The sequence below is a fragment of the Desmodus rotundus genome, chromosome 5 (genome assembly GCF_022682495.2).
Source record: "Desmodus rotundus isolate HL8 chromosome 5, HLdesRot8A.1, whole genome shotgun sequence".
Taxonomy (NCBI): Eukaryota; Metazoa; Chordata; class Mammalia; order Chiroptera; family Phyllostomidae; genus Desmodus; species Desmodus rotundus.
In genome coordinates this window covers 41053638-41078246 of record NC_071391.1, presented here as the reverse complement: position 1 = coordinate 41078246, position 24609 = coordinate 41053638, and the positions used below count along the sequence as shown (strand labels likewise).

At 52.9% G+C, this 24609-nt stretch overlaps 1 protein-coding gene across 6 annotated transcripts in view; it reads left to right on the top strand.

The window, feature by feature from the left end:
* Positions 1-24609, top strand: part of TUB (TUB bipartite transcription factor) — a 78752-nt gene that overhangs the window by 28581 nt on the left and 25562 nt on the right. For 3 of the 6 annotated variants that reach the window (XM_053924282.2, XM_053924283.2, XM_053924288.2), the window contains exon 3: positions 6973-7131. The exons of the other annotated variants lie outside the window; for them this stretch is intronic. In XM_053924282.2, the coding sequence (XP_053780257.1) occupies positions 6973-7131 (159 nt within the window). The remainder of the gene's footprint in view (positions 1-6972; positions 7132-24609) is intronic. 6 annotated transcript variants of the gene reach the window in all.

The window sequence follows — 24609 nt, the reverse complement described above, 5'->3', positions numbered from 1 at the left end:
CATGTTTTTCTCAACCATTTATCTTTACTTGCTCCACCAACAGCATTCGTATCCATTTTGGGATGTGTTTTTACAAGCTTTGCACTAATATTCTTACAAGGGAGGCCCTGGTGATGAGGGAAAGCTCCAGCTCCGGGCGAGGAAGGAAGCCTTGTGTGGCTGCCGCCGCACTGGTTTACCGTTGATCTCCTGGGAACAGTAGGGAGCTTTGCGGAGTGGAGTGTGAGCATGGCAGAATAAATTGTAAAAATAAGGTGGTTTTGTGTTGTGTTGTTACTGCAGAAAGCTGTTCATTGAAAAAAATGGGTTTAAACTCACTTTAGGTACTATTTTGGAAAAAACATCTCAGGTGTTGTCTGGGAAAGAATTTGTAGTGTGAGTTTGCTCACAAGCGGCGATTGTATGTTGTTTGTGTGCATCTGTCCCTGTAACACAGTTGTGTAGCACGTTTTGTCACCTGCATTTTTCTCGCAACATATCTTCCTATATCATGAAGTATTATTAGACAGATAATGTTTTTAATGGCTGTATAATAGTTATTTTTATGGACTTACTGAAATTCATTTAACCATTCTGTTTTTATTTTAATAATTTCTAAATTCTCAATGATGAACATCTTTGTACATAAATCTTTGTGCTCAGCTGATTCTTAGAATAGCTTCAGAGAAGTGAAATAAATGGCTCGAAAAGAATGACTATCTTAAGGATGTTCATTAAAGCTTTTCGATACCTTAATACGATTGCATTTCCTTCCCGAAAGACTATCAGTCAGAACTCTCCCCAACAGTATGTGAAATGCCTTTCTCAGTGCGGGTCTGCCAGCTCTGCATTCGCCTCCATCACAGCGTCTAGGGCAGGGGTGTCAAACTCATTTTCACTGGGGGCCACATCAGCATCGTGGTTGCCTTCAAAGGGCCGGAATAATTTTAGAACTGTATAAATGCAACTACTCCTTAACAGTTAAGGAGTTGAAATTACATTTGGCCCTTTGAAGGCAACTGTGAGGCTGATGTGGCCTCTGATGAAAATGAGTTTGACACCCCTGCTCTAGGTTCTCATAGACAAGACCATTGTATTTTACTGAATAAAATCCACATGGTTTCTGGATTTACGAACATGCTTAGGAAGGCTCCCCTACTCCCCACACATGATTAGAAAAACATTCTCTAACATTTTCTACTTGTAGTTGTCTTGTTTCCTTCTTCCTGATCAATCTTTAACCCATCTGTTATTTTTATTTGTGGATATGGTTGAGCTAGGCCAATAACATTTCCCCCCCAAATGGCTAGCACGTTGATCTCTGAAACACTTAGTAACGAGTGCAGTATTTCTCAGTGTGTGCAGGGCCCTCGCCATCATACAGACACGTGTCTCTTTCCACACTGCACTGATCTCATTGCTGCTTCTCCAGCTACTGCCACTGTTTTTTGGTTATTTCTGATGCATAGTCAGGTTGATTGCTGATGGGGAAGTGCCTTCTTTTTCTTTTTCTTTTTCTTCTTCTTTTTAACAAAGTTTTCTCAGCTGCCTTGGAAAATTGTCTGATTTTTCCAGATGAATACTGGAATAAGTTTATCCAGTTGGAAAAAAATCCTACTTGTGGTATCAAATCTATAATTCATTTGACAAAATTATAAGACTGTCCAACAAGAGAGGACGCATCTCCTTTTATCAAGGGTGTTTGTGTAGTTAAGCTTTCCAGGTGCTTTGTTACAGTTTTAGTGTGTTTATATGTATGTCTGAGACATTTCTTGTAAAATTTTCCTAGATGTGTTATTTTTTTCTATTGCTTTGGTGAATACGGTTCTTCTTATTGTATTTTAAATTAGATGTTTCTGGTAGGTAGAAAAATTATTTAGAGTCACTGGGTCAGGACTGAAAAGGTCAGGGTGTCATGTCACTCTCGCTGAGCCCTGGGGACACTGAGGCCAGAGGGTTGGAGACTTGCCGCAGGCCATGAGATGAGTCATAGCCAAGCCAAGTCTGGAGCCCAGGCCTAAATGCCCAGCCTGTGTTCACTGGAAACCCCCCAAGCTAGACAGAGAGAAGGCCTTATTATAATTCATCAGCCAGGAAGCCAACTTCTGTTACCATGGAAACCTGAAGGCAGCGTCTTCTGGGAAGCCTGGGATGTGAAGTACAGAGAGAACAGAATGCACTAGGGTGAGGCCAGTTTAGGATGGCCTGTCTCTGGGCCTGTGTGTGTGTGTGTGTGTGTGTGTGTGTGTGTGTGTGTGTGTTGAGAGACAGAGAGATAGACAGAGAGACAGAGACAATGAATGTTCTCTAAACAAGGAGGTGGCCACCTCACTCTTGTCCTCTAAGGAGGCCTGGGCCATTACCCTGGATCATTGCTGGGTGGTGGTAAGCAGGGGTGGTGAGATGACTTCCCTGTGTCCATAAGGGCCCATTCCAGAGCTGCTCTTCGAGCTGGATGGAAGTGCTCGGGGCAGAGGTGCTGGCATCTGCCTGTCATGGGTCCCGGAGCCCCCTGGCATCTGCCGGACGCTGGCTCCTCCTCCTCCCTCAGATGATGGGGTGGCTACACAGACACTGGGGGTGATGGGAGCAGAGACAGCCTCATCCAGGACTCACCTCTGTTGCTGATAAGCCAGAGGGCAAGGGCCATACAGGAGTACAGGATGGTGGTCCAGGGACAGGACAGGGCTGACCTTCAGGTGGAGCTGAGGGTTGAGACCTCCAAGGACAGGGTGTGCCTCTGCCAAAGCCTCAGCCTGGCGAGACCCAGGGAGGGGACACCCCCTAGAGTCCTGCCAGCAGCTGTGGAGTTTGTAACTGAGAGTCCCGACTTCCCTGTTCACTTCCCGCCAGCCCCTCTCCACCAGCATCCTGTGCCTCTTTCCCTCTGGCCCCTTCCCAGGAGTTCCAGAGAGCCGGAGCTCTGCCTTCCCTGTAGCCTTAGGCCCCCATGGAGGCCTGCTCTTGCTGGGCCCTGCATGGGAAGAACTTCCTGAAGCTAATGGGCATCTTAGTTTGGGGGTGGGGTGCTGGGGAGAGCAGGAAGGAGGGGGCTGCTGGACCCAGCTGTGGTAGCTAAGGCTGGACCTGAAGAAAACATCGAAGGTGTCGAGCCAGCAGTGTAGTTCCATCCCTTCCCAAGCCTTGCTTGTCTTCTCTGGGCCTCAGGCCAGGGCTTGACCCCTGGGGAAGCCCACTCCAGCTTTCCTGCCTCATGCTGCCAGGATCCCCCTCATGCTCCTGGTCCAGGGGGTGCGCTTAGGGAGCTGACAGGGGGGTGGGTTGTCTTCTGTCTTGGAACCCAGGTGTGATATGGGAGTGTGTGAGCTCTGTGTATGAGAGTGGCATGTTTGCAGGCCTGTGACATGTGAGTGTGGAGAGACACAGGGGTAGGTGACAGTGAATATGTGTGCCTGGGAGGGAAGAAAGTGTATAGGTGTATCTGGAGTGTGAGTGTGTGGTATTTGCGGGGGGGTATGTGGTGGGTAGGGAAGGGTGTCCACTGATGTGTGAAATGCCTTGAGCGGGGGTGGGGGGGTAACAGGCACTTGGTAGGAGGGGTGCACGGAGGGAGTATGTGGAGGAGTTTCGGGTACGTGTGTGTGTGAGTGTCATGGTGTGGGTCCAGGCCAGTGGGTGATGGCTGTGTGTGAGAACATGGTTGCAGGCTGGCTGTGTGTGCATGGAGTGTCTGAGCTGATGGATATGCGTAGGCTTGTCTGTGCGTGGTGAAGAAGGGGCTGAGCTGTTACTGTGTATGGTGTGGCTTGGGATGGGGAGGGCTCTGTGTACATGCATGGTGCGTGTGAAGTTGTGTGTTTGCTGGTGGAATGATGGAAGTGAACCAGTGCATTAGGGTGTGGAGTGTGGGTGGAGAAGGGACACGAGGGCCTGTAGTCCTCCCTCCGCTTAGGAGTTGGTGGGTGTGACTTTTTTCCCTCCAAGGTGAGGGAACTGAGGCTCATGGGGGAGACAAGCGACACCATCCCATCTCTGCCAACTCACAGCCGAGACTCCGGAGGGTGGGGGAGGGGACAGGCCCCTGTGGTTCCCGGCAGGTGATGGGGGGTCATGCTCAGTGTTTGGGGTTGCTGACCGGAGCTGGCTCTCACTGGCTCACGAGAATCGACTGCACAATGAGAGAACATTATTGTAAGCTAGTTGTTCAACGTAGCCGTTATTAAGAATTAAACTACTGTTTTGTTACTTGTCTAGACTTAAAAAAAGTGATGAAAAAACTGTTATGGATGCAGATTAAACTTTGAAGTTTGTTATGTTGGTAACTGCTTCATGTGAATAGCACAGGATAGTAAAGCAATGTCCTTCCACTCCTCAAAGCTATTAGCCAGTTCAGCAAAGAAGCCACCGAAGTCACTGACGAACAAGTGACGTTCTGACATGTCTTCGTCGTTTCGCTTCCATCTAACTTATCAGGGGACGCTGCCAGCCGACACTGGGACTGGGGCCACACGTGTCGGTCTTTGCAGTCATCGTTTGGCCCCAGGTAGAAGAGGAAGAGGGAAATCAATGAATGCATTGATTTCTGGGACAATCGTCTGGCTGTATGGAATTTGTGTTTGTAAATTGAGCACTGTACATCCTTCATCTCAGCAGAAGGTATGCACACACACATGCAAACATGTTTTGGAGAGCCAGGTGTTAAGCATCACTGTTTAAAGCTCCCAGAAGGCCTCCATCAGCCGCAACCCCAGCCTGTCTCCTTCACTGTACCTGGGCTGAGGTGAGGGGGCAGGTGCACCCTGCAGAGGCACCGGGAGCAGCTTCTCAGATATCCAGACAAGCTGTGGCTTGTCACAAGTTCAGCTGTGACCTCTACCTCATCTTGGGCATTGGGGCTCACCTGGAGGCCCCATGCATTCAGCAGTTGCTGCCTCCGTCCTTTCTCTGTGTCAGGTGCCAAGGAGTCGCAGGGAGGGAAGGGGATGACATGGTCCCTGCTTGCATGGAGCTCCCAGCCAAGAAGAGATGCTCAGTCACAGTCATTCACTTCCTGGAGCATGTGGGACAGAAAACGAGTCACCTCACCCAGGAGGCACCTGGAAAAGGAGGGAGGTGGGGACGAGGGGAGTTGGCCTCACATAGGTGCCCACCTTGAGCGGTGCTTCCCAGCATTTAGTGCTCAGCACCCATGGGATCTCTGTTGCAAATGCAGAGATGCTCTCTCAGTCATTCTGGGCAGGGCGGTGGCCAGGAGGCCTTAGTTGTGCCAGGAGATGGTGAAGCAGGTGACCCTTGGGTCACACTTGGAGAAACACTGGCAGGGGGGAGGGAAGAGGAAGTGTGCAGAGACACAGAGATGAGAGAGATGAACTTCTCTTGGGAGATCTGCAAAGAGATTTTCGGGGTGGCTGGAGCAAAGCAGAGGCGGGCCAGCCTGAAGGGGAGTCAGAGTGGGCAGTGCAGGCTGCCTCGGCCTCGTGAGGGGGTTTGAATTCTGTCCTGGGGGAGGAGGAGCTGTGGAAGGATCCTTGTTAGCAGACAAGCGATATGCAGAGATTGATGTTGAAGAGTGTGATGTTTGTGGAGCCGACAGAACTGGACATAGCGAGACTGGGAGGAGGCTGGAGACACGTCGGGCCTAAATTGGACAGAGGCATCATGGACAGAGGGGGCAGAGCTGGTAGTAGGGCTTCCCAGGGCTAGATGAAGGGGAGAGGAGTTTGGGAGGCCTCTGGGTTTCTGCAGTGATTGAGTGGATGGCGGGCCGTCCGTGTTGCCAGGAAACAGAGGGAAGAGCCAGTCTGGAACCACATAAGTTTGGTTTTGGAACCTGAAGAGTTAGGGGTGCTTCTGGAGGGGGCCAGAGGCATTGGGAGCTCAGGAGAGCCATCAAGAAGTGGATTTGGGAGCCCATGAGGATAGGTGGGGGAGCCATGGGAGTGGAGAGGTCACCTGGGAGAATACAGAATAAAAACAGTGTCAGAACAGGTGTCTGGATCCAATCCTGAAGGGGCTCAGGTGTCTGGCTTAGCCTCATTTTTAGAAAGGGTGACCCAGTCACCAGGGCCCTCTGGCAGGAAAGCCAGAGAGTAGGCGCCACAGTGGAGGAGTTCAGAACCATGGACAGGGTGGCTGGCTGCTTTCAAGGAGGTGCTGGAGGTCATAATGGTTAGGAGTCATGGGGCCTCGGTTCTATCTCCAGTCCTGGCTCTGCTACCAACTTGCTGTGTGACCTTCGGCAAATTATTACCCACTCTGCGCCTCAGCTTCTTCATCTGCAAATGAGAAAGTTGTACCAGACCAGTGACTTTTCATCACATTTGGAGTCCCAGCGTCACCTACAAGTATCTCCAGGGAAGCTTGGGGAGAAGGAAAGAGGCTGAGGGGGTGGCTGGGCCTAGACCAGCATGTGGGAGTGTGGAGAGATGGGAGGCTGCAAGAGGGGACCAAAATGCCCTTCCAGGGCCACTACAAGAAAAATGAGGACCCTTCAAGTCCAGTGGCCCCACATCCTGAAGAAGCCCATGTCTGGCTCCCCTCCCTCTGAGATGCCCACACCCTCACTGCGGGACCCTCTGGTGAGGGAGTCCACTCTGAGGGGCTGGAGATCATGCTTGTTTGCCCTGTGCCCCTTCTGTCCAAGGTCACAGCCCAGCATACACTACCCTCCCATTGCTGGGGATGTTGTCCTGCCTGTGCCCCACCTTCTAAGGGGTCTAGATTCCCAAATCAGGTCCCACTGGGCCCCAGGACACCAGGCTTGAAGACAGCCTTTTGGGGAACACTAGGGTGCCCCAGGTCTCTGCCCCCTTGGGAACAGATCAGAGGAAGGTCTCAGCAGAATTGGCCTCAACATACTAGACAGGGCTCAGAAAGTTGCCTCAGGACCTCTAGGAAGACGCCCCTCCTTCCTGGTCCTCTTCTTGCTCTCTCGGTTCCTCAGGACCAGGGAGGCCACTTCAGCCAGCTCTAACTTGGCAGGGTGGTTGGATGGGGGCAGGGGTGACGACTCTTGGTGTTTCCTGACAACAGGCTGGGGGACTCAAGCACCAACGTGAAGCTGAAGAGTATCGTGGAGACAGGGGGCTGTGAGAGCAAGTCTGCCCCGGCCACGCCCGTGGCTGGGGTGTGGCCCTGGGCCTGGGGAGGGTCGCTGTTTGAGAGGAGGACGCAGCTTTATAAAATGACTCCGTAAGTATGCCCTTGGCAGGTGGGGCCAAAGGCCCCCACTGCTCCACCTGGGACTCAGGCATGCACCAGGAGGCACCTGCAGCAGGTGACCCTGCAGCAGTCAGTGGGGGGACCTGGAGAGCTGGGAGGCTAAGGGTGTCAGGGACACAGGCTGTCTCTGGGCTTCTGGGGAACCAGGGAGCCCAGGCGCCCTCGGGGGCCTGTGAAGAGCCTCCCTAATGTTCTAGGGTCCAGAGCCCTCCCTTGAGGGTCGTGAGTGCACGTGTGTGTGTGTGTGTGTGCGTACACATGTGTGAGGGCTGTGGTCTCTGCCACAACCGCTGACTGCAAGCTAGTTTTTGACCCCAAACACGAGCCCTCTAAGTTCAGGAACCAAGGAAGGGAGGCCCATGATTCCTTTGTTGGGCATCAAAGGCTCTGGAACAGTGATTTGCCTCATGGGAACCACTGTGAGAGTTTTTAAAATGCACACTCCCAGGCCCTACCCCTATAGGTTCTCGGGTCAGGCCCAGGGATCTCTGTCATTAAAGCCTCCCAGGTGGTTGTGGCAGAGAGCTGCAGCCAAGTGTGGAGGCTGTTCCTCTAGGGGGCGCCAGGCCTGGGCCAGTCCTACTGCAGGCACTGGAGGGCTGGGCCTCTGCCCGCATTGCACACTCATACACTGGTTCTTGAAAATGTTCTTGTCGTCCGGACTCTCACGGGATGGGAAGACCCAACATGCCCTTGGTAACCTCTTCCTGAGGCACAGAGAGAAGGAAGGATGCACAGGCGCGCCCTTGAGGGAGGAAGACTCAGGAAGGAGGGGTTTGGAGGCTCAGGAAAGGGATTCCTGCACCCCAGTGTCTGGGGCCTCCCACGCAGGCCGGTGGCTTTCAGAGCCCAGGGCACCTGCATCCCCTGCGCTGACACTGCCCCCAGCCAGTCCTGAGGGCGAGCCTGGCTCTTTATGTGCAGACACAGGAAAGAGAAGAGGTTAGAGAGAGAGAGGGCTTCTTGGAAGGTGAGCGTGTTCAAGGGTAGTTAGGAAATTTCATCAACGGAGTTCCTTTTGAACATTTTTAATATCTTAAAAAAAAAGAAAAGAAACCACTTAATTTAAAATGACCTCCAAAGCCCTCCTAATTCACACGAAGGTTACAACTTAACTGAATCAACACAACGTAACCGGCCCAATGATTACGTGGTGCAGCTGGAGTCTGAGCTGGTCTGAGCAGGCCTGTTTCCGGTCTGGCCTGCCTGGGAGGCACACTCCTTGCTCCCGACCCTGCACACAACCATGCCTCCTGGCCGCACGGAGCATCCGAGCTGCTCACTCGACCCAGTTTGCTTAGCCAGTCCCTGAGTGCTGAATCTCTGGGCTCTTTCCAATTTCTTGCTATTATAAATATCACTGCTATGAATATCTCTGTGCAAATTACTTTCTTAGTATTTTACTAGGAAGCATTTCCCAAGTGGAATTATTAGGTCAAAGGGCATGAGCGATATTACTGTTCCTGTCACATGTTACTCAATAGTTTTCCAGAAATATCCAATCTGTTTACCATGACGCCAATTATGTACGGCTGTCCCCACAGCCCGCCGGTATCAAGGCTCATGGTTTGCGTTTGTTTGGAGCTGTACCACCATCGTGGTCAGGAGGGGCGCTGCAAGTGGTCGGCACTGTGTATTACTGCCATGACTGGGGAGTGGGACATCCTCTGAAGGCCCCTGAGGACCTGCTGGGCATTATCTGTCCTGCAGGGATTATGGTGGGCTCAGTCCTGAGTGGAGCTCACCTGGGCTGGGAGGCGGCAAGTTTTGGGTTCCTACACCTTTTGGTACCCCGCCTCCCCCAGCGGTGGGACAGTGTGTGCACCTGGACTACGGTTCCGGGTGTTCTGGGGCTGAGCGACAACTGTGTTTTGAGAGCAGCAGCACTGTCCCGGGTGGAGACCGAGATGGCTCACCCCCATGGGAGAGCTGCGCCGAGTTTGTCCCCTGTGTGCCAAGCCAGGGCTTAGACGGTGGCTGGAGAGGCCAGCTGGGTGAAGGCCAGGAAGTCTGGGCCCACGTGTCTTGGATGAGGTGCAAGCATGGGGAGTTGGGGACAAGCAGTGAGTTGGGGAATTCTGACCCAAGTCCAGGTCCAAGATTTCGGCCTGCAAGTGATGTCGGGAGGGCTCATCAGGGATACCAGGGGCTCAAGACAGAGGCAGTGGGGTTCGGGGCATGGAACCCAGGGCTGGAACCTGTGGGCCGTGGCTGTGGGAGGCAGGGCCACAGGCGACCTGGGGTCTCAGAACAGGCCCCAGGAGGAGGAGGAGGAGGAGAACCCTGGACAGACGTGGCTGGTGCACACCAGGAACTAGTGTAGGGTCTGAGGTCGGCAGCCGATGTCACAGTGTCAGAGGACTCAGAGAACTCGAGGACAGCGAGATAGATATGGACCTTCAAGGCATTCTGGGTAGGATGGAGCAGGAGGGCAGTTTGTGCAGCAAGGGGGTCTTAGGTCCCAGTACCAAGGGTCTGTCCATGTTGAAGCAGGACATTGGGGGATGGGAGGACACAGGATGAGAATGTGATGGAGACCACAAGGCCCCGCCTCTTGGAGGGGAGTTGGCAGGAGCTGGCCAGGGCACCAGCGATCCAGCCTAGCCCCTGGATTTGGGCCGGACCCCTGTTCCCTCAGCCCTCCAGGCTGAGGGCAAAGCCTGCATGTTGCTGGGGTAGCAAAAGGCTGTCCTGGGCTCTTCAGAGTCCTCTGGGACTTGGGCAGGAAGCAGATCCTTTTTCCCTCTCCGTCCGGTCTGCTGCTCGTGGGGCCAGGGCTTGTGCAGGGCTATGGCAGGTGGTAATGGACAGAGGAGACGTGGCAGGTGCCCCAGAGCCACCCAAGTGGCAATTAGACCGAGGAGTGGTTGGGTGCAGCGGAAGGGTGGACTTTAGACCAGGTTACCCTCCATTCCCCACTTCTCCCTCCAGCGGGCTCCACTCCTGCTTCCTGGTTTCTCGGGTAACCTGGTGCAGTCCTGGGACTATACGTCACTGTGTGACCGCAGTTTAGTGTCTCTGAGCCTCAGCTTCCTCGTCCGTAAGATGGGGACATTTGTTACAGGGTGGTTGAAAGGTTAAAATGGAAAAGAATGCGTGACAGTGCTCAGCACAGGTAGTTGGTGCTCAGCGAATGCCTTCCGAGCACCCAGGAGACAGTCGAGCGGCTCTGTAGGGCCAGGTAGGCTTCCGCCCTCGGCCTCGGGCGGGAGTAGGGAAGTCGGTGGAGGGGGTGCCGCATGGTCTTCAGTAAATCCAGGAGCAGAGCTGGAACCAAACCTCAGCTTCTGGTTAATCTGACGTGGGGGTCATGGTGAATTTAGCCAGGTATGTGAACAACATGAGAAACAGCAAGTGCATGGGAAATCCTGACAAGTGTCTGAGCCTCAGTTTTGTTATCTGAAAAGTGGGTATTTTAGTACCTCCCTTCCAGAGTCGCGTGAGGACTAGCAACAACTCATGAGGAGCACTAGCACCGCTCATACACACAGCAGGAGTTCCATAAATACACGGCCGTGCGGTTTATGTGGCTGCTGATACCCCTGCGAACCTCACAGTCAAGTCACTGTGAGGGATCTCTCTCTGTGACCTCAGGTCTGGCATGCGTTTTGACGGACATGGGACAGAGCCCCTGACTGGCTCGGCCTGTGGCTCATCGTGTCATTCTACAGTTGGCTGAGGAAGCGGTGCCAGCAGCAGGTGCACGAGGCCCCTGGGACCTCTGGGGGCGCTGCCAGGGGCAGAACAGACAGGTAGTGGTACTCGTCCCTCACACGAGGCATTCTGAGAGTGGCAAGTGCCAGCAGGTCAGCTCAGGCCCTGGGCTCATGTCTCACGTGGCACACAGTGGGACAGCCTTTGCCCCATGACCATTGCCAGGGGCAGGCGGCACAGAGGAAGGAGTCAGGAGTGGCTCAGCTTGGGTGGGGGTGGTGAGGATGGTGGTTCCAAGCAACCCTGTGCAGTGCAGGGGGAGCTGGCCCTGGGCTTGGTTGCTGGACCCGTCAGCTGCCTGTGCTCTGGTCCCGACCTCAGGCCGGGTCTGCTCGTGTGCACAGGGGACCAGGTGATGACTTCAGTCTTCTTTGGGGGAAGGAGGACGGTGCAGGGGCTCCAGACAGTGGGGAGAGTCGGGCTGAGGCTGCTTCAGACTTCCCCCAGGGACTGCCCTGCGTGGGCAGCACAGTTCTGGGTGGGCAAGAGGAACCAGGGTTTGGAATCTCAGTCTGTCACCTGCAAGTGGGAGGCCTGGGGCAAGTGTACCCTCTCTGACTTGTTGCGTCCCTTCCTGGAGAATGCCCTCATGGGTCAGGTGCTGCACTTGTGTTGAGCATGCAGTGGGGGGCAGAGTCAGACCAGGTCCAGATCCGTGGAAGTAGAGTAGTTACTGCACCAGTCAGTCATAACTGCTGACATTTGGGGACTTCTGCAGTGGTTTGAAAAGCCCTCTGAAGGGAGGGAAGCCACTTGCACTTGCACGTGTACTTTGCAAAGGGCTGCCAGTCCCCATCCCCTCCCCTCTGGATCTGTGTGGACCCACCAGGATCCTCTGAACAACCTGTGCAGCCTCTCCCCCATATGCATGCAGGTGCACACGCACAGCCATCACCCTGTAGAGATGGGGTGCACCCTCCCTCTCTGTCTCTGACCTCCATTCCCCACTTCTCCCTCCAGCAGGCTCCACTCCTGCTTCCTGGTTTGCTCCCCATGCTTCCAGCATTTGGGCCTCGCAAGACACTGGTTTGCCAGTAGCCTCACCCTTTACGTCTGACACTGTGTCCCGCCCCTCCAGCTCACAGCTCCAGCTCCCCTCCCTCCAACAAGACTCAGGAGCAGCCACTCTTTCCTGAGCGCTCAGAAGCCAGTGCGGCGGGATTGCTGATGAGCTGTTTTCCCCAGTTCCTTCTCCCTTCACCACTGTCAAGGGGAGCACCCTAGGGAGCCACACAGCTCTGGCTTGGGAACTTGGCTCTGCTCCCTACCAGTCGTGTGAACTAGGGCAAGTGGCTTTGCCTTTTGAAGTCTGTTTCCTGATCTGTAGACAGGGAGTAATGCTAGGACCTTCTCTATAGGGCTGCCGTAAAGGTGAAATGAGACCCCACACACGCACAGCACCGGGCACACAGTAGGTGTTTAATAAATGTTAGCCTCTCTTACTATTTTGTGCCTAAGAAACTATTTGGGGTAGACAACAGGAAGATTCATCCTCATTTATTGACTCAGCACATAGTTATTGATCTCCTCCTCTGTTCCAGGCACTGTGCTAGGTACTGGGGACGAAACAGGGAAAATCCCTCTCCCCAGGGAACTTGTATTCTCCTACTTTCCACAGCCACAACCCGAGCCTCTGCTGTCAGCTCCCCACCCCCAGTCTGCATCCCCCCCACTGCACACACACAGGCGGTCTCTCTGCCCTCTCTCCTCAGCCTCCTCCCGCCCTCCGGTCTCCTGGAGTGTCGTCCCCTGCCCCATCCTCCCACTAAGCTCCATCTGTGTTCTGTCACTCACTCAGGGCGTGGTGTCCTGCAAACACGCAGACCCTCCTCATCCTGCTGAAGCCAGAACTGGGCACTGAGTCCCAGATTGTCACATCCCAGAATGGCTGAGCTGGAGGGGCCAGTAGGGATCATCTGCATTAATACTTTATCTTTGAAACAGACTGAGACCCAGGAGTGGACAGACGCAGCCCGAGGTCACTCAGCAGGGAGCAGTGACTGCAGTTCAGACCCCGGGCTGCCAGCTCGGGGTGCTCTCTGCTTTGCTGAACTGTACTATCTTTTCTTTGTTCTTTTTCTACATAAGATACCTACTGTAGTAACCATGGTTACTTCCACTGAAAATCAGCCATGACCTCATAGTTCTGGAAGGTTTCCTTCTGCCCTCGTAGGGAAGCACACAAACACTTTATTGTGTGCATTTGGCATCACGGTTTTGCACTCACTTTTCTCATTCGTACTTTTTTGTAACTAACATTTACACTAAGTTCTTACGGAGAATGGGGTATATTTCTGGACTGCTTACTTCCTCTGCTGAAGTTCAGGGGAGGCTTGTGTACGTCACCACACTGTCTCAGTTGTCACTTTATAGGGATACAGTTTGCTGTCTAGTGGGACTGGTCCTCCTCTCATTAACCATCTTTATGAGATTTTTGTGCACTTCTCTTACCTAGTTTTTTGTGTGTTTTTAAAAAATTTTTCCAGTTAGTGTTTACCAGGGCTAGAGGAGTGAAAGGCTGGGAAACAGTCCATCCCAGGCTGCCCTAATCTGGGCACCAACACGGGTCAGCTGGACACGCTTAACTCACGGCTCTGAAACTGGAAAAGAGGCCCACGGATTGGGTGAAATACGCAAAGAAGGAAGTAGTGGTTGGAACTCCATGGCCACCACCCACACTGCTGCCCCGTGCTCTGCAGTCTTGGGCTGTAGGACAGGGTACCCGCAGGGTGTAGGCATGCTCTCTCAGGATGGACGTAGCTGGTGCCCACCACTGCTCAGTGACTGTGGCTTTCCCTGAGACTGGGGTCCCCTGGGCAGCTGCCGCCAGTGTAGGATGGGAACCTGGGGAGCAGGCCCAGGCCCTCTGAGCAGGCCGCCCCATGCCCTAGGGGATTCCCACCTCCCCAGCAAGCTTCTAGTGCAGCCTGTCCCCATCCCTCCACATTTTTGCTTTGGTGCAGGAGTATGCCTCTCACTGCCCGTTTCCCAAATTGGTATCTCGAAAACAACACCTCACCCCTTATTAGCCTATATACTCCTAAGAACACTCACTCGAGGTACTAATTAATATCCCTGACCCGCCTGCTCTGTGAGACAAAAGTTAGGGACACTGTTAATGGACGCACGTCTAGGTGGTCACGTTGGCCTTCTTATCAGGGGACCCGTGCTCACACACTGTCTGGCAGCTGGCCGTCCTTTCCTTAGATCGTCACCAAAGGGACCTTCAGAAATCCCTCTGCATTATGAACTATCAGAATCCCCTTGGAATTTTGCTCTGAACTAAATGAAATCTAATTTAGGAAGAACTACTATCTTTGAAACAGTCTTCCTAGTATGTCGGAATACATTAGGAATCTCTATTTATCCAAGTTCTTTTTATAAATCTCAATTATATTTTATAATTTTCTTCCTGTGGATCACAGATACGTCTCATTAATATTAGTTTAAAACCTTTGATACCTAATCTTGCCATTGGAGATGAGATGTCTTTTTCATTTCATTCTGTAAATGATTATTTTATAATAGTAAGAAGAATGTTATTGACTATTTTCTTTTTACAATATCTTTTCATCGGGAGACCTTTTTGAACTTTCTGGTTCTAGAGGTTTTCTCACTGATTCCCGTAAGTTTTCTCAAGATCCCAGGGCAGTGTGTCATTTGCAAAAATATAAACTCCGACTCCACCTTTCTAACGCAGCAGACTAAAGGCTGTCGTCAATCAATGCGGCTCTGAGGAACTTTAGCAAAACACCAGTACAGTCATCCCTTGCGGCGCGTTGGCTTCAGAATTCATCAGACCTTGTACTCATCGCATTTTGACAAGAAAAAAAAATGTTTCCGCACTCGGCACTTGCTCAGGGCTTGTGGCACTTGCTAGAATTTGTACGAGTCACGTGGCCGCCCCACAAGAGAAAATGCTTCATCACTCGTCACTTGCTCGATACTCATGGATTTGGGCACTGGTCACGAGTTTTGGAAGGAATTAACGACGAGGACCACACCGAGGTACCACTGTAGCTGGTCTGGCTTCATCCTCACTGAACCACAAAGTCGGACTCAGTGATAGGGCCTGGGTCTGGGAGGCGCCGGGTGGGCGGTAGATTCCAGGCCAAGGAGACAGCATCTGCGGAGGTGAGGAGAACACTTGAAGGCAGACCAGTATGTCTGGAGAACAGAAGCTGGACTGGCTTTGCAGACACTTAAGATTTTGGGGTCTGTGAACAAGGTAAGGCAGGGAAGGATTTAAAGCGGCAGGTGCGATGGTGGATTTGCATGGTGAAAAGATCACTCTCACAGCCGTGTGAGAGCAGACTGCAGGGAGGCCGGAGGGGAAACGGGGCGCAGATCATTATGTAACAGCTAACTCATGCATCTCCTTACTGCGTGCCAGGCACTGTTTGAAGTGGTTTACATGTATTAATTATTAAGTCCCCAGGTTCCAAGGAAGTCAGTGGCAGAGCCTGTTTGCAACCTGAGATCCGGCTCCTGGGTCCACCCTCTGAAGCATCCTAGCATGCGACAGATGAAGTAGTTTGGATGAGGGTGGTGGCGTGGGAGATGGTGAGAAGGGGACTGACGGAAGAGGTACATAGCATTTAACAGCAGCCGCCCGGTGACGGATTGGTATTGGGGGGAGGGAGGAGGAGATTGCGGCCACCTGGGACTTGTCTGTTCACTTTCCCATTGGGTTGTTCACACGTGCTTATCACTCTTCTCTTTCTCACGGGGAGGGAGGGACTTCAGACCCTCTCTCCAGGGTACGTTCTGTGCCTCCTTCTGTCTTCCGGGGCGTGTGGCCGGGTCAGGGATGGGTCTCTGCTCATCACACCTTCTGCTGGGACATGTGAGAGCGAGGGGAGCCTGCGCTGGTGTTCTCTGCTCAGTTCTCTGAGGACAGTTGGGGTGGGAGGTGAGACAGGGGTGTGCTTTTTATGTAAATTGTCAGATGGGACCCTCGATAAGGGGACTCCAGTGATAGTGGGGACCTTAAACACGAATCCAACCCCCTCATCTTATAGACTGATGCATTGAGGCCCAGAAAGCTGAGAGGAGATTTGTCTGTGATCAGGTAAGAGGTCAGGGACTTGGGCCTAGAACTCGTGTTTCCTGATGCCCAAGACACAAATGCATTTTCAGATCAGGTGATGACGTTAGCCAGTGATTCCCGCAAGTGTCTGGTCACCTACTGGGGTGGGGGCAGGGGTGGGTACTGCAGTCATCCCTCAGTCCTCGCTGGCTTCAGAACTGGTCAAACCCTGCACTCGTCACGTTTTGACGAGGCTAGAGGCGCCTGCTAGAACTTGTTTGAGTCCCGAAGCCGGCCCGCAAGAGGAAGTGCTTCATCGTTTGGTACTCTTTGGTTGCGGCACTCGTCACAAGTTCCAAAACAAATTAGGGATGAGTACCAAGGCACCACTGTACACTGTATCAGAGCTAAGAGGTGGGGTGGGGCAAAGTTAAGAATAGTTTGGGTTGAGCCAGAGAAACGGGTACCGATAGCTCATGGGATCCAGACAGGCTGAGAGGGGAGAACAGGGAGCTGGGACCCAATCCAGAGAACGGGCATTTTGGAACAGGTGGTCAAGAGACCGAGGAGGAGTGGAGGGTGACCGCAGCTAGAGGAGCACCCAGCACCTCCCACGGCCCTGCCTGCAGGGGAACAGAGACCTCAAGAAGTCCGTTCTGAGGGCCAGCACCCCTTGCCCATCTCCAGGGAGGCCTCGGAAGTCCCAATGAGTATGAAGGCTGGGTCAGGGCCACCTGGCCTGTGATGTCCAGCTCCCTCATCTCACTGAGCAGAGCCCCTATCCCTGAGGCACCCACTCCCTGCTAGCCTCAGGGTGGCAGGGTCAGCAGGGGCAGGGAGGGTGGTGCCTGCCAAGGAGACATGGCAGGAAGGTGGGCTGTGATGAGGACCTGGAATCAGGTAGAGAGGCCCAAGGCGGCCTGGAGTTGAAGAAAGGCAGAGGTGTCCCCACTCCCTGCCCTACCAGACCTGCATGTGATCTCACCCAAAGAAATCTAAAAGGGGGCTGGCTGCACACGGCCTACTCCCCGTGCATGATCAGAGATGCTCAGGGGCCCTCTCCTCCCTGCTAGAGCCCAGGCAGGGCAGCCGCCGGGCCCTGTTCTCATTCTCAGCTGCGATGGGCCCAGGCCTGGGGCACAGGCCCTGGCGGAGGCGGGGTGAAGCCTTGCTGTGGTGACCACCCACAGCGCGTGTGCTTCCGTCTGGATCACAGCTCCTCGGGCTGCTGCGAGCAATCGATGAGGTAGTACATGTAGCATTTAGCACAGCGCCCGTCCGACTCAAGGGCTTAGTAAGTGGGAGCTCGGATCACTAAACGCTGTCACACCTCTGTGCTGCTTTAGACTTTGGACACAGCACCACAGGCTCACACACCCCCTGCATCGGGAACACAGGAATCTCTCTGACTTCACGGGTGAGGAGACCGAGGTGAGCCCAGGGCAGGTCCCTGGCCACCCAGTGCCTTAGCACAAAGAGGAGGACGAGAATTCAGCTTTGCTAAGTCCAGGGTGTTCTTAGTGCTGTGTTTCTTCTATGAAATACAAGACTTTTACCCCTGTTTCAGGGGAAAACAGCCCTGCTGTAAACAGTCAAATGTTGGAGAAATTTAGTGCTGGAAGGTTGCCTTTCAGACCATCCCACCTGCTGATTTTCATGGAGCACAGAGAGGCAATGTACTTCCCTAAGGACACACAGCACAAAGCAATAGAGCCAGGACTCCAGTCTGGGTCTGGTGTTCTTTCTTCTACACCTGCTACCTGTGAAGGTCTTGGAACTTCATCCCCATTTCATAGATGAGAAAATGAAACCAGAGAGGTGGAACGACTGGACTCCAGTCCCACAGCACCCACTTTCAAGGCATCACTTCTTCCTCAGTGATCTGGTGGCCGTAGACTTTGATAGTTATGGGCCATTAGCCACAAAAGGGAAGGGCCATGGAGCAGAAAGATGATGTTTGGGGTAATAAACTGTGCCAGTAGTTTAAAATGTATTTCAGGCTCTGATTTCTCTTGCTAGGAAGCTTAGTTTATGAATTCAGAGTAGGTTTTTTTAAAATTCATTTTCCATTTTAAAGAACCATGGTTTTCTTAGATGAGGAAAAAACAGGTCAAAAATGCAAACTCACGGCCTTTTCTTGAAAGGTTACAAATAAAATGTTCTTTGCTGGAGGACGCAAAGGCAAGGACTCTGTTTGACAAAGGAGAGGGCTCTGCTGGATAAATGCTGCGTTCTGAACACAGGAGAACTCTCCCTCTCTTCCTGATCAGCTTAACTCCTTGTCGCTTATCTGCAAATTTAATAACGCTGGTAAAACAAACCCTCCTGCAGGCCGAGCACAGGCCCTGGGCACCGCTCCTCTGAGGCCTTTCCTATTTATAACCTCACGCCCCGATCCTAGGAGAGCTGGGCTCAGAAGGCATGTGGGAAGTGGGCAGGAGGACTTGGCTGGGGCAGTGGAAGCTTCCGCGGACTGAGCCGCTGTGCTTCAGCTCCGGGACTCCCAGCTCTCCCCTGCCTCGCACCCCTTAAGGTTCAGTTCTCATTCCCTCGTTTCCCTGCCCTTCTCCAAGGTAAATAACCTGGATCAAAATTGCAGGTGTGTTTTCGTGCCCGCAGGCGTTAGTGTGGCCACCTGGTTGTCATCGTGGTAATATATCATTGGTGCACTAGGTGACTAAGGATATGTCAGCTGCATGGCTTGTATCGTCGTATTTATTTAGTTACCAAACCCATTGTGCACCAACAGGATTTACTGTCTGCCTTCCCAGCTGTGCTGGTGGGGGTGTAGTAGGTGCCCTTTAGGGGTCACTAGGAGATCCAGGAGCCAAAAGCTGGAGTTCAGAGGAAGCCTGAGCACCTGGAGGGAGAAACCACAGGGAGAGGGGGATGGGGGCGCTAGGGTGGCCTAGCTGATTGCACTAGATGTGTGTCTCTCTCCCTTGGCAAGTTTTTACGAGGCCGTTCATGTAGGCGCCAGCGCGAGGAGATTCCTCACAGGCCTTGACACTTCCCTGCAATATGGCATCCCATCTCAGAAACCTGTCCCCTGTCACTGAACTCCCCGAACAGGACGCTTAACGATCCATCCTGTGAACAGAGTTATTGACGTAACCAAGTCCCCGTTGACAGACACTTTGCAGCCCCCACTCCTGCCAGTTTCCCCCCTTAGAAATAAAGCTGCAACGAGCATCCCTGTACACAGACTTTCGACTCCCTCGGACAGTGTCCTTGGCTAGCTTTCCACAACAGGAAGTACCGAGTCAGAGGGCTGCGGCTGTCGTCATGTGGCTTTCTCTAGGGGATGGCAGTGAAGCCTCCAGGCTCCAGAACTGTCCACTGCCTGGACTTTAATTTGAACTCTTGCACTCATTGTCTGTGCGACTCCCAGCAGGTTATGTAACTCCCCGTCTTCCATCTGTAAAATGGGGATAATAATAGTATCTGCCTCCCAGGGTTGTTGTGAGGCTTAAATGGGAGATGCCATGTGTAGCTGCCAGGCTGAATAGGTGTGACTCATGAGATGTAATCATCAAAGCAAACCTTATTTTCGCCTCCCACGGTCTCTTTAATTTTATTCTATGGGGCTGTTCTTTCCCCCTAAACCTAGGTGATGTTGGGGGAAAGTCCCATGGCTTTCCTGAGCGTTTCTAGGTAACCAGCGGTCAGTCTGTCAGTAATTAACATGTCCTGTCCATTGTAATTAAGACACTTAGCTGTCAGCGACATGAACTCCTCTTGTCTGTCACGGTCTGCTGCAGGCCAGCTGCCTACAGGAAAGAGGTGGGCTAGCAGTTCTGACCCTTTCCAAGGTGAAGGCCGGGAGTGGGGAGAGGACAGGAGTGGGGTGGGAAAGTTCTTCCCTGACCGGGGGTCTGATGAGCTGCACACTCTCTGGGCCTTTCTCTCATTGGGGTGCTTCTGTCGGTTCTTGGAGGCCATTCCACCGCTGGGGCATCCCCCCAAGGGCAGCTGCCTTGATGTGGATGATGCTCTCTTTCCATGGCTTCATACGGCACTATGGTTCCTTTCTCAGGCCCTGGGAAACCTGGGCTCATCCACTCCCCCCGTGTCACCTCCCCCACCGGGGCCCTCTTGGCAGGGATCTAAGACAATCAACCACATCTGGCCCTCATGCTGGAACCTCCATTGGTCCACAGGAAATGATCACGTGTCCTTTGCCCCATAAGCCTGTCAGCACAGGCTGACCCTGAAGCAGCAGCACCTCCTTGGCCATCAGGGCAGCCAGCTGCCACCGCTTTTTGCATTTGTCAGGCATGAATCAGTTGCCCAAGACCGTTGTGGCCACCTAGTAAGCTCTCTTAGGCAGCCTCCTTCAAGCACCCTTCATCCCTTGGGGCTCACTGGTCCTTCAAGGATCTCTCTCAAATTCCTCTTAAAGCTCCAACAACCCTTTCTTCAGCCTCTCCTGCTTTTTATGTACTACAGCTGGGTCTGGGCTGATGGTGCAGACCCAGGTTTCCACTGCCTCTTTCCCAAGTCCCATCTGGTGTCATCCCACCTCACTTTGGAATGTGATATCTATTAATTCGGAGGCTCAGCTGGAGAGTTCCTTTTCATCGGAGATGAACTTCAAACAGAGTTCCTGTTTGAAAGCCAGTTCTCCTTTGTTGCCTGAGGAACGCATGACTGACCATACAGGTGTCAGCCTGAAAGGGTTGTCGGGTCGGGAACCGATTGTTGGAGATGGAAGATGTTGAGAACCGAGGCTGGACTATACCCTGTTCTATGCTTTACAAGTTTTATGTTTCCTTTGGCCAGTGCTTGGTTTTGGGGGGTGTTCTGCAGTGATTTGGAAAATAGACATATTGTTTTTAATCCTACCAGTGGTTACCCTACATTTTCAGACACCGGTGAGTCTGCATTGTCTCACTTTAATCACGTGTGCCAGGGCGGTGGTCTGTGTGTACTCTGCAGTTACCCAAGCCGTCTGCCACCCACACTCACGCAACCGCACCACCACGGTGTCTGTCCGCAGCTTTGAAGGGGCGCTGACGGGGCTCTGGCGTGGGGCCCACTCATCTCTTCCCAATAGCCAGCTCACAGTTTTCAGTACCTCTGATCTTGTGTCCCTCTGTCCCCCATTTTGCTCCTAATTATATCTTTCTAAACGGTAAATCTGGGCAGTTTACGCTTGCCTTAAAACCCTCTAGTGGTCTCTGGTTGGCTGTAGGATAGAATCCAAACTCCCCAGCCTGGCTTGTGTTCAGAATGCCACGTAGTCTGGTCCCACCTTAACCTTCCTGCCTCACCGAAACACTGACCTACCTGCCACCACACTGGATTGCACCTTGGTTTTCTTTTTCTTCTTCTTCTTTTTTAATTTATTGATTTGGGGGAGGGAGGGAGAAAGGCAGGGAGAGAAAGAAACCTCGATATGTTGTTCTACTTATTTATGCATTCACTGGTTGATTCTTGTATGTGCCCTGACTGGGGATCAGACCTGCAACCTTGGGGTATCAGGACGACACTCTGACCAACTGAGCTACCTGGCCAGGGCTCCCCACCTTGGCTTTCAAGTGCATCGGTCACATAGATTCATATCCCCGTGGCTTTGCTCATATCACCCGCTCTGTCTGGAATGCCGTTTGGGCAAAACACCCGGCACCGGCACAGCACCTGGCGGGTCATAGAATCTTAGTACCTGTTAAACTTCCCTCTTCCTTTCTTATCAGTCTGTCAAAACCTTACTCATCCTTCAGGACCCAGTTCAACTGTCACCCTTTTTCATTCTCAAGAAGGGCTCGTCCTAACCTGACTTCCCTCCCTTTGGGACCATTGTCTGCCCCTCCTCTGGGTCCCTGGCCACCAGCACTTTGTATACCTGTATTGTAACGCCAGCACCTTGAAGCTTCCGGTCCCTCCTGCCAGACTGACAGCTCCCTGAGGCGGCAGGATGGAGCCTGATGCCTGTCAAAGGCCTGCGTGCACCTCTGGGCCCAGTCAGGTCTAGTCAACGTTTGATTGATTGGAATGGCCTTTCTTAGGCTGCAAGTTTACAGCACCAGGCTACTAGGCAGGGTACTAGGCCTGGCACCTTGGGACTTAGTGCCCAATCTGAATAGAAATTCATTTATTATTAATACCCTTTTGCTTCCAAAGTGGACTAGAGGTGGCCCAGATGCAATAAAACTGTTAAATTAGAAATAGAAAATTGAAGGCTTGACGTGGAAATAGCAAGTTTGCAAAATGCTAGCCTTCTTCCTTGGGGGGTGAACTAGTCTTGCTGAGGGGAGCTGGCACGGGCTTCCTCCAGCTGGGGGGGCAGCTGTGAGGGTCTCCTTCGGGCTGCTTAGTGCACACGCATTCCTTCACCACCCCACCACCCCCAAATCATGGCCATGTTTGCAAATGCCTGAGATGCAGCAAGGATAATTTAAATTCATGGCAAATACCTCATCCCTGCAGATGGGGACAGGTGGTGAGGAGGGCATGCTGGTCCTGCTGTGTGGCAACGTCTCAGTAGAGATGACGAGTTTCTGGGGCTAAATTTAAAAAGCTGAGGCCCTTCTTCAAGGGTCACACCATAGCACAGTTGTGTTGTAACCGTGGCCTGGTGCAGCAGTTCTCAGGCGGTTCACTGAAGTGGCTTTTTGATGGAATCCAAGGGCATACACTTAAAATGTCAGCCTGGGAAGCCGTTTGAACAGGAAAACTCACCGCCGGTTTTGAGTAAACATTCATGTACATGCCCCTTAGAACTCACAGGAGCACACACTCGGATCTCCCCCATGCACACACGTTAGCACACCATCCAACAAGTGTTCTTGTGCAGATGCACTCAGACTGCAGGGCCACCTCACACGCACACTCACTCACTCGCCCGCCCGCTGGCTCTGGTGCCAGTGGCTCCCACACACCCCACGTCCTCAGGCACAGCCTCAGCAGGAAGAGAGACATGGAGAGCCGTCTCATTTCTGCACCTCACTCTGCCTCCAGATTCTGCTCCCTTAGGACAGAATCTAAAGTGTCTATTTAATAGATTCAATTACTTCAGGCTCCTGAGACCTTCCAACTTGATTCTGATTGCTTTAAGGTGTCATAATTTGGGAATAAAGGGGAAAAGCAGCCTCAAATTCTTGAATGGGAAGTCTTCTAGGCTCTAGTCAGCTGCTGATTGCAGCTTTGGGAGGGGCGGTGTGGAGGGCCAGGCTGGCCTCTTTTGTCTCTGCGGGGCTCTGTCCGAAGATCCTGGGTCCTGGAGGACAGAGGCCCTTGGGTGGCACTTTCCCATGCTGCCTTGGCCTCTGAGGCTGGGACCACCCCCTTTCTGCTGCCCCTCCTGGGAGCCCAACAGGGATGGAAATAAGGCTCAGGTCAAGGGTCCCAGTAGGCAAGCAACAGCCCACCTTTCTGCCCCTGCTCTCTACTCCAGGGTGATTTATTTTGTCTGCTGTGTCCTCAGCAACAGTGATGACGCATGGAAGTTGATAAATAAAGAGGTCACAGCCTTTAGAGAGTGTCGATGCTGTGCCAGACGGAGAAGGAGCTGATGGACCTGTCGGGTGCCCCAGGAGCCTGGAGAGACAGGCTGTGCCTGTGCGTGTGTGCCCGTGCGGAGCAGGAGCCGTGGGAGGCAGGAAGCAGCCCCAGTTTGGGGCTCTGGACCCAGGCCGCTGGTGTGTGAATCCAGCTCGCTTCACACATTGGCCAGCTGTGTGACTTTGGGCAAGATCTTTGCCTTCTCTGTACCTCAGTTTCTTCTGCTGTAAAATGGGTATGATAATAGCACTTACTCCCTAGCCTGGTTGTGAGGATGAGAGGAGTTACTAACACAGCTCCTGATGCTCAGCAAATGCTCCAAATATCTTGTTTATTGTTTTTATGGTTAAAGGCAAGGCTGAAAGGCTGGGAGAGTTTTGGGTGGACAGTCCTGGCCGTGGACTCCAGGCAGCAGGATGGGGCCCTCCCTCAGCCAAGGCAGCGTTCTCACCTGTTCTCCTGCCCTAGCTCTCCTGCCCAATCATGCTGCCGGGACAGCCTGGATAGCGCCAGAGGACCCCACGGGGACTCTCTTCTGGCATGGTTGGGGGCTGGAGCTGCTGAATCCAGGGTGCACAGGAGGGTGCTCACTTGTAGTGTGGAGCCTCTGCCCCTCAGCAGACCCCTCCCCAATCACCTGCTCCCCCCGCAACCTCTGTGGATACTTTGCCCTCCACCTCCACATGCCTCACCTTGCTTTCAAGTTGGTACTGGTCACAGCCAGGACCTCCTCAGCACTGGAGACTTTAGAATTATCTTTGTTGGGAGGTTTTCACTCCTTTTAAATGTGGTGTGGCCCCTAAAAACGGCCTTAAAGGACAGAGACCCTAGTTCCATTTCAGCTCCATCGCTTCCTAGCTTTATGTCCTTGGGCATCTTAGCATTGTTGAGGATTTATTTTCTGGGAATTAGAGATAAATACTTGCCTCTCAAGGCTACTGTGGAGATTAAGTAGTACGTGTAACTTTATACGGGCCGCAAATGCAGTAGACGGTAAATGCTATCCTTTCCTTGTCTGCTGTAGCTTAGACAGCTAGGACCCCTCCGCTGGGAGGAAAGGCCTCCTTCACTGAAACCCAATTAAGAAGGTTTCCTGGGGAAAAGTGAGAACTGAGGGGGGAGGGGGAGGGGAGGGCGAGCCTCCTTGCTGAGGACCTGTCCCCGGACCTCTTTTGCTCCCTGCGGTCATCATCCCCTACCTG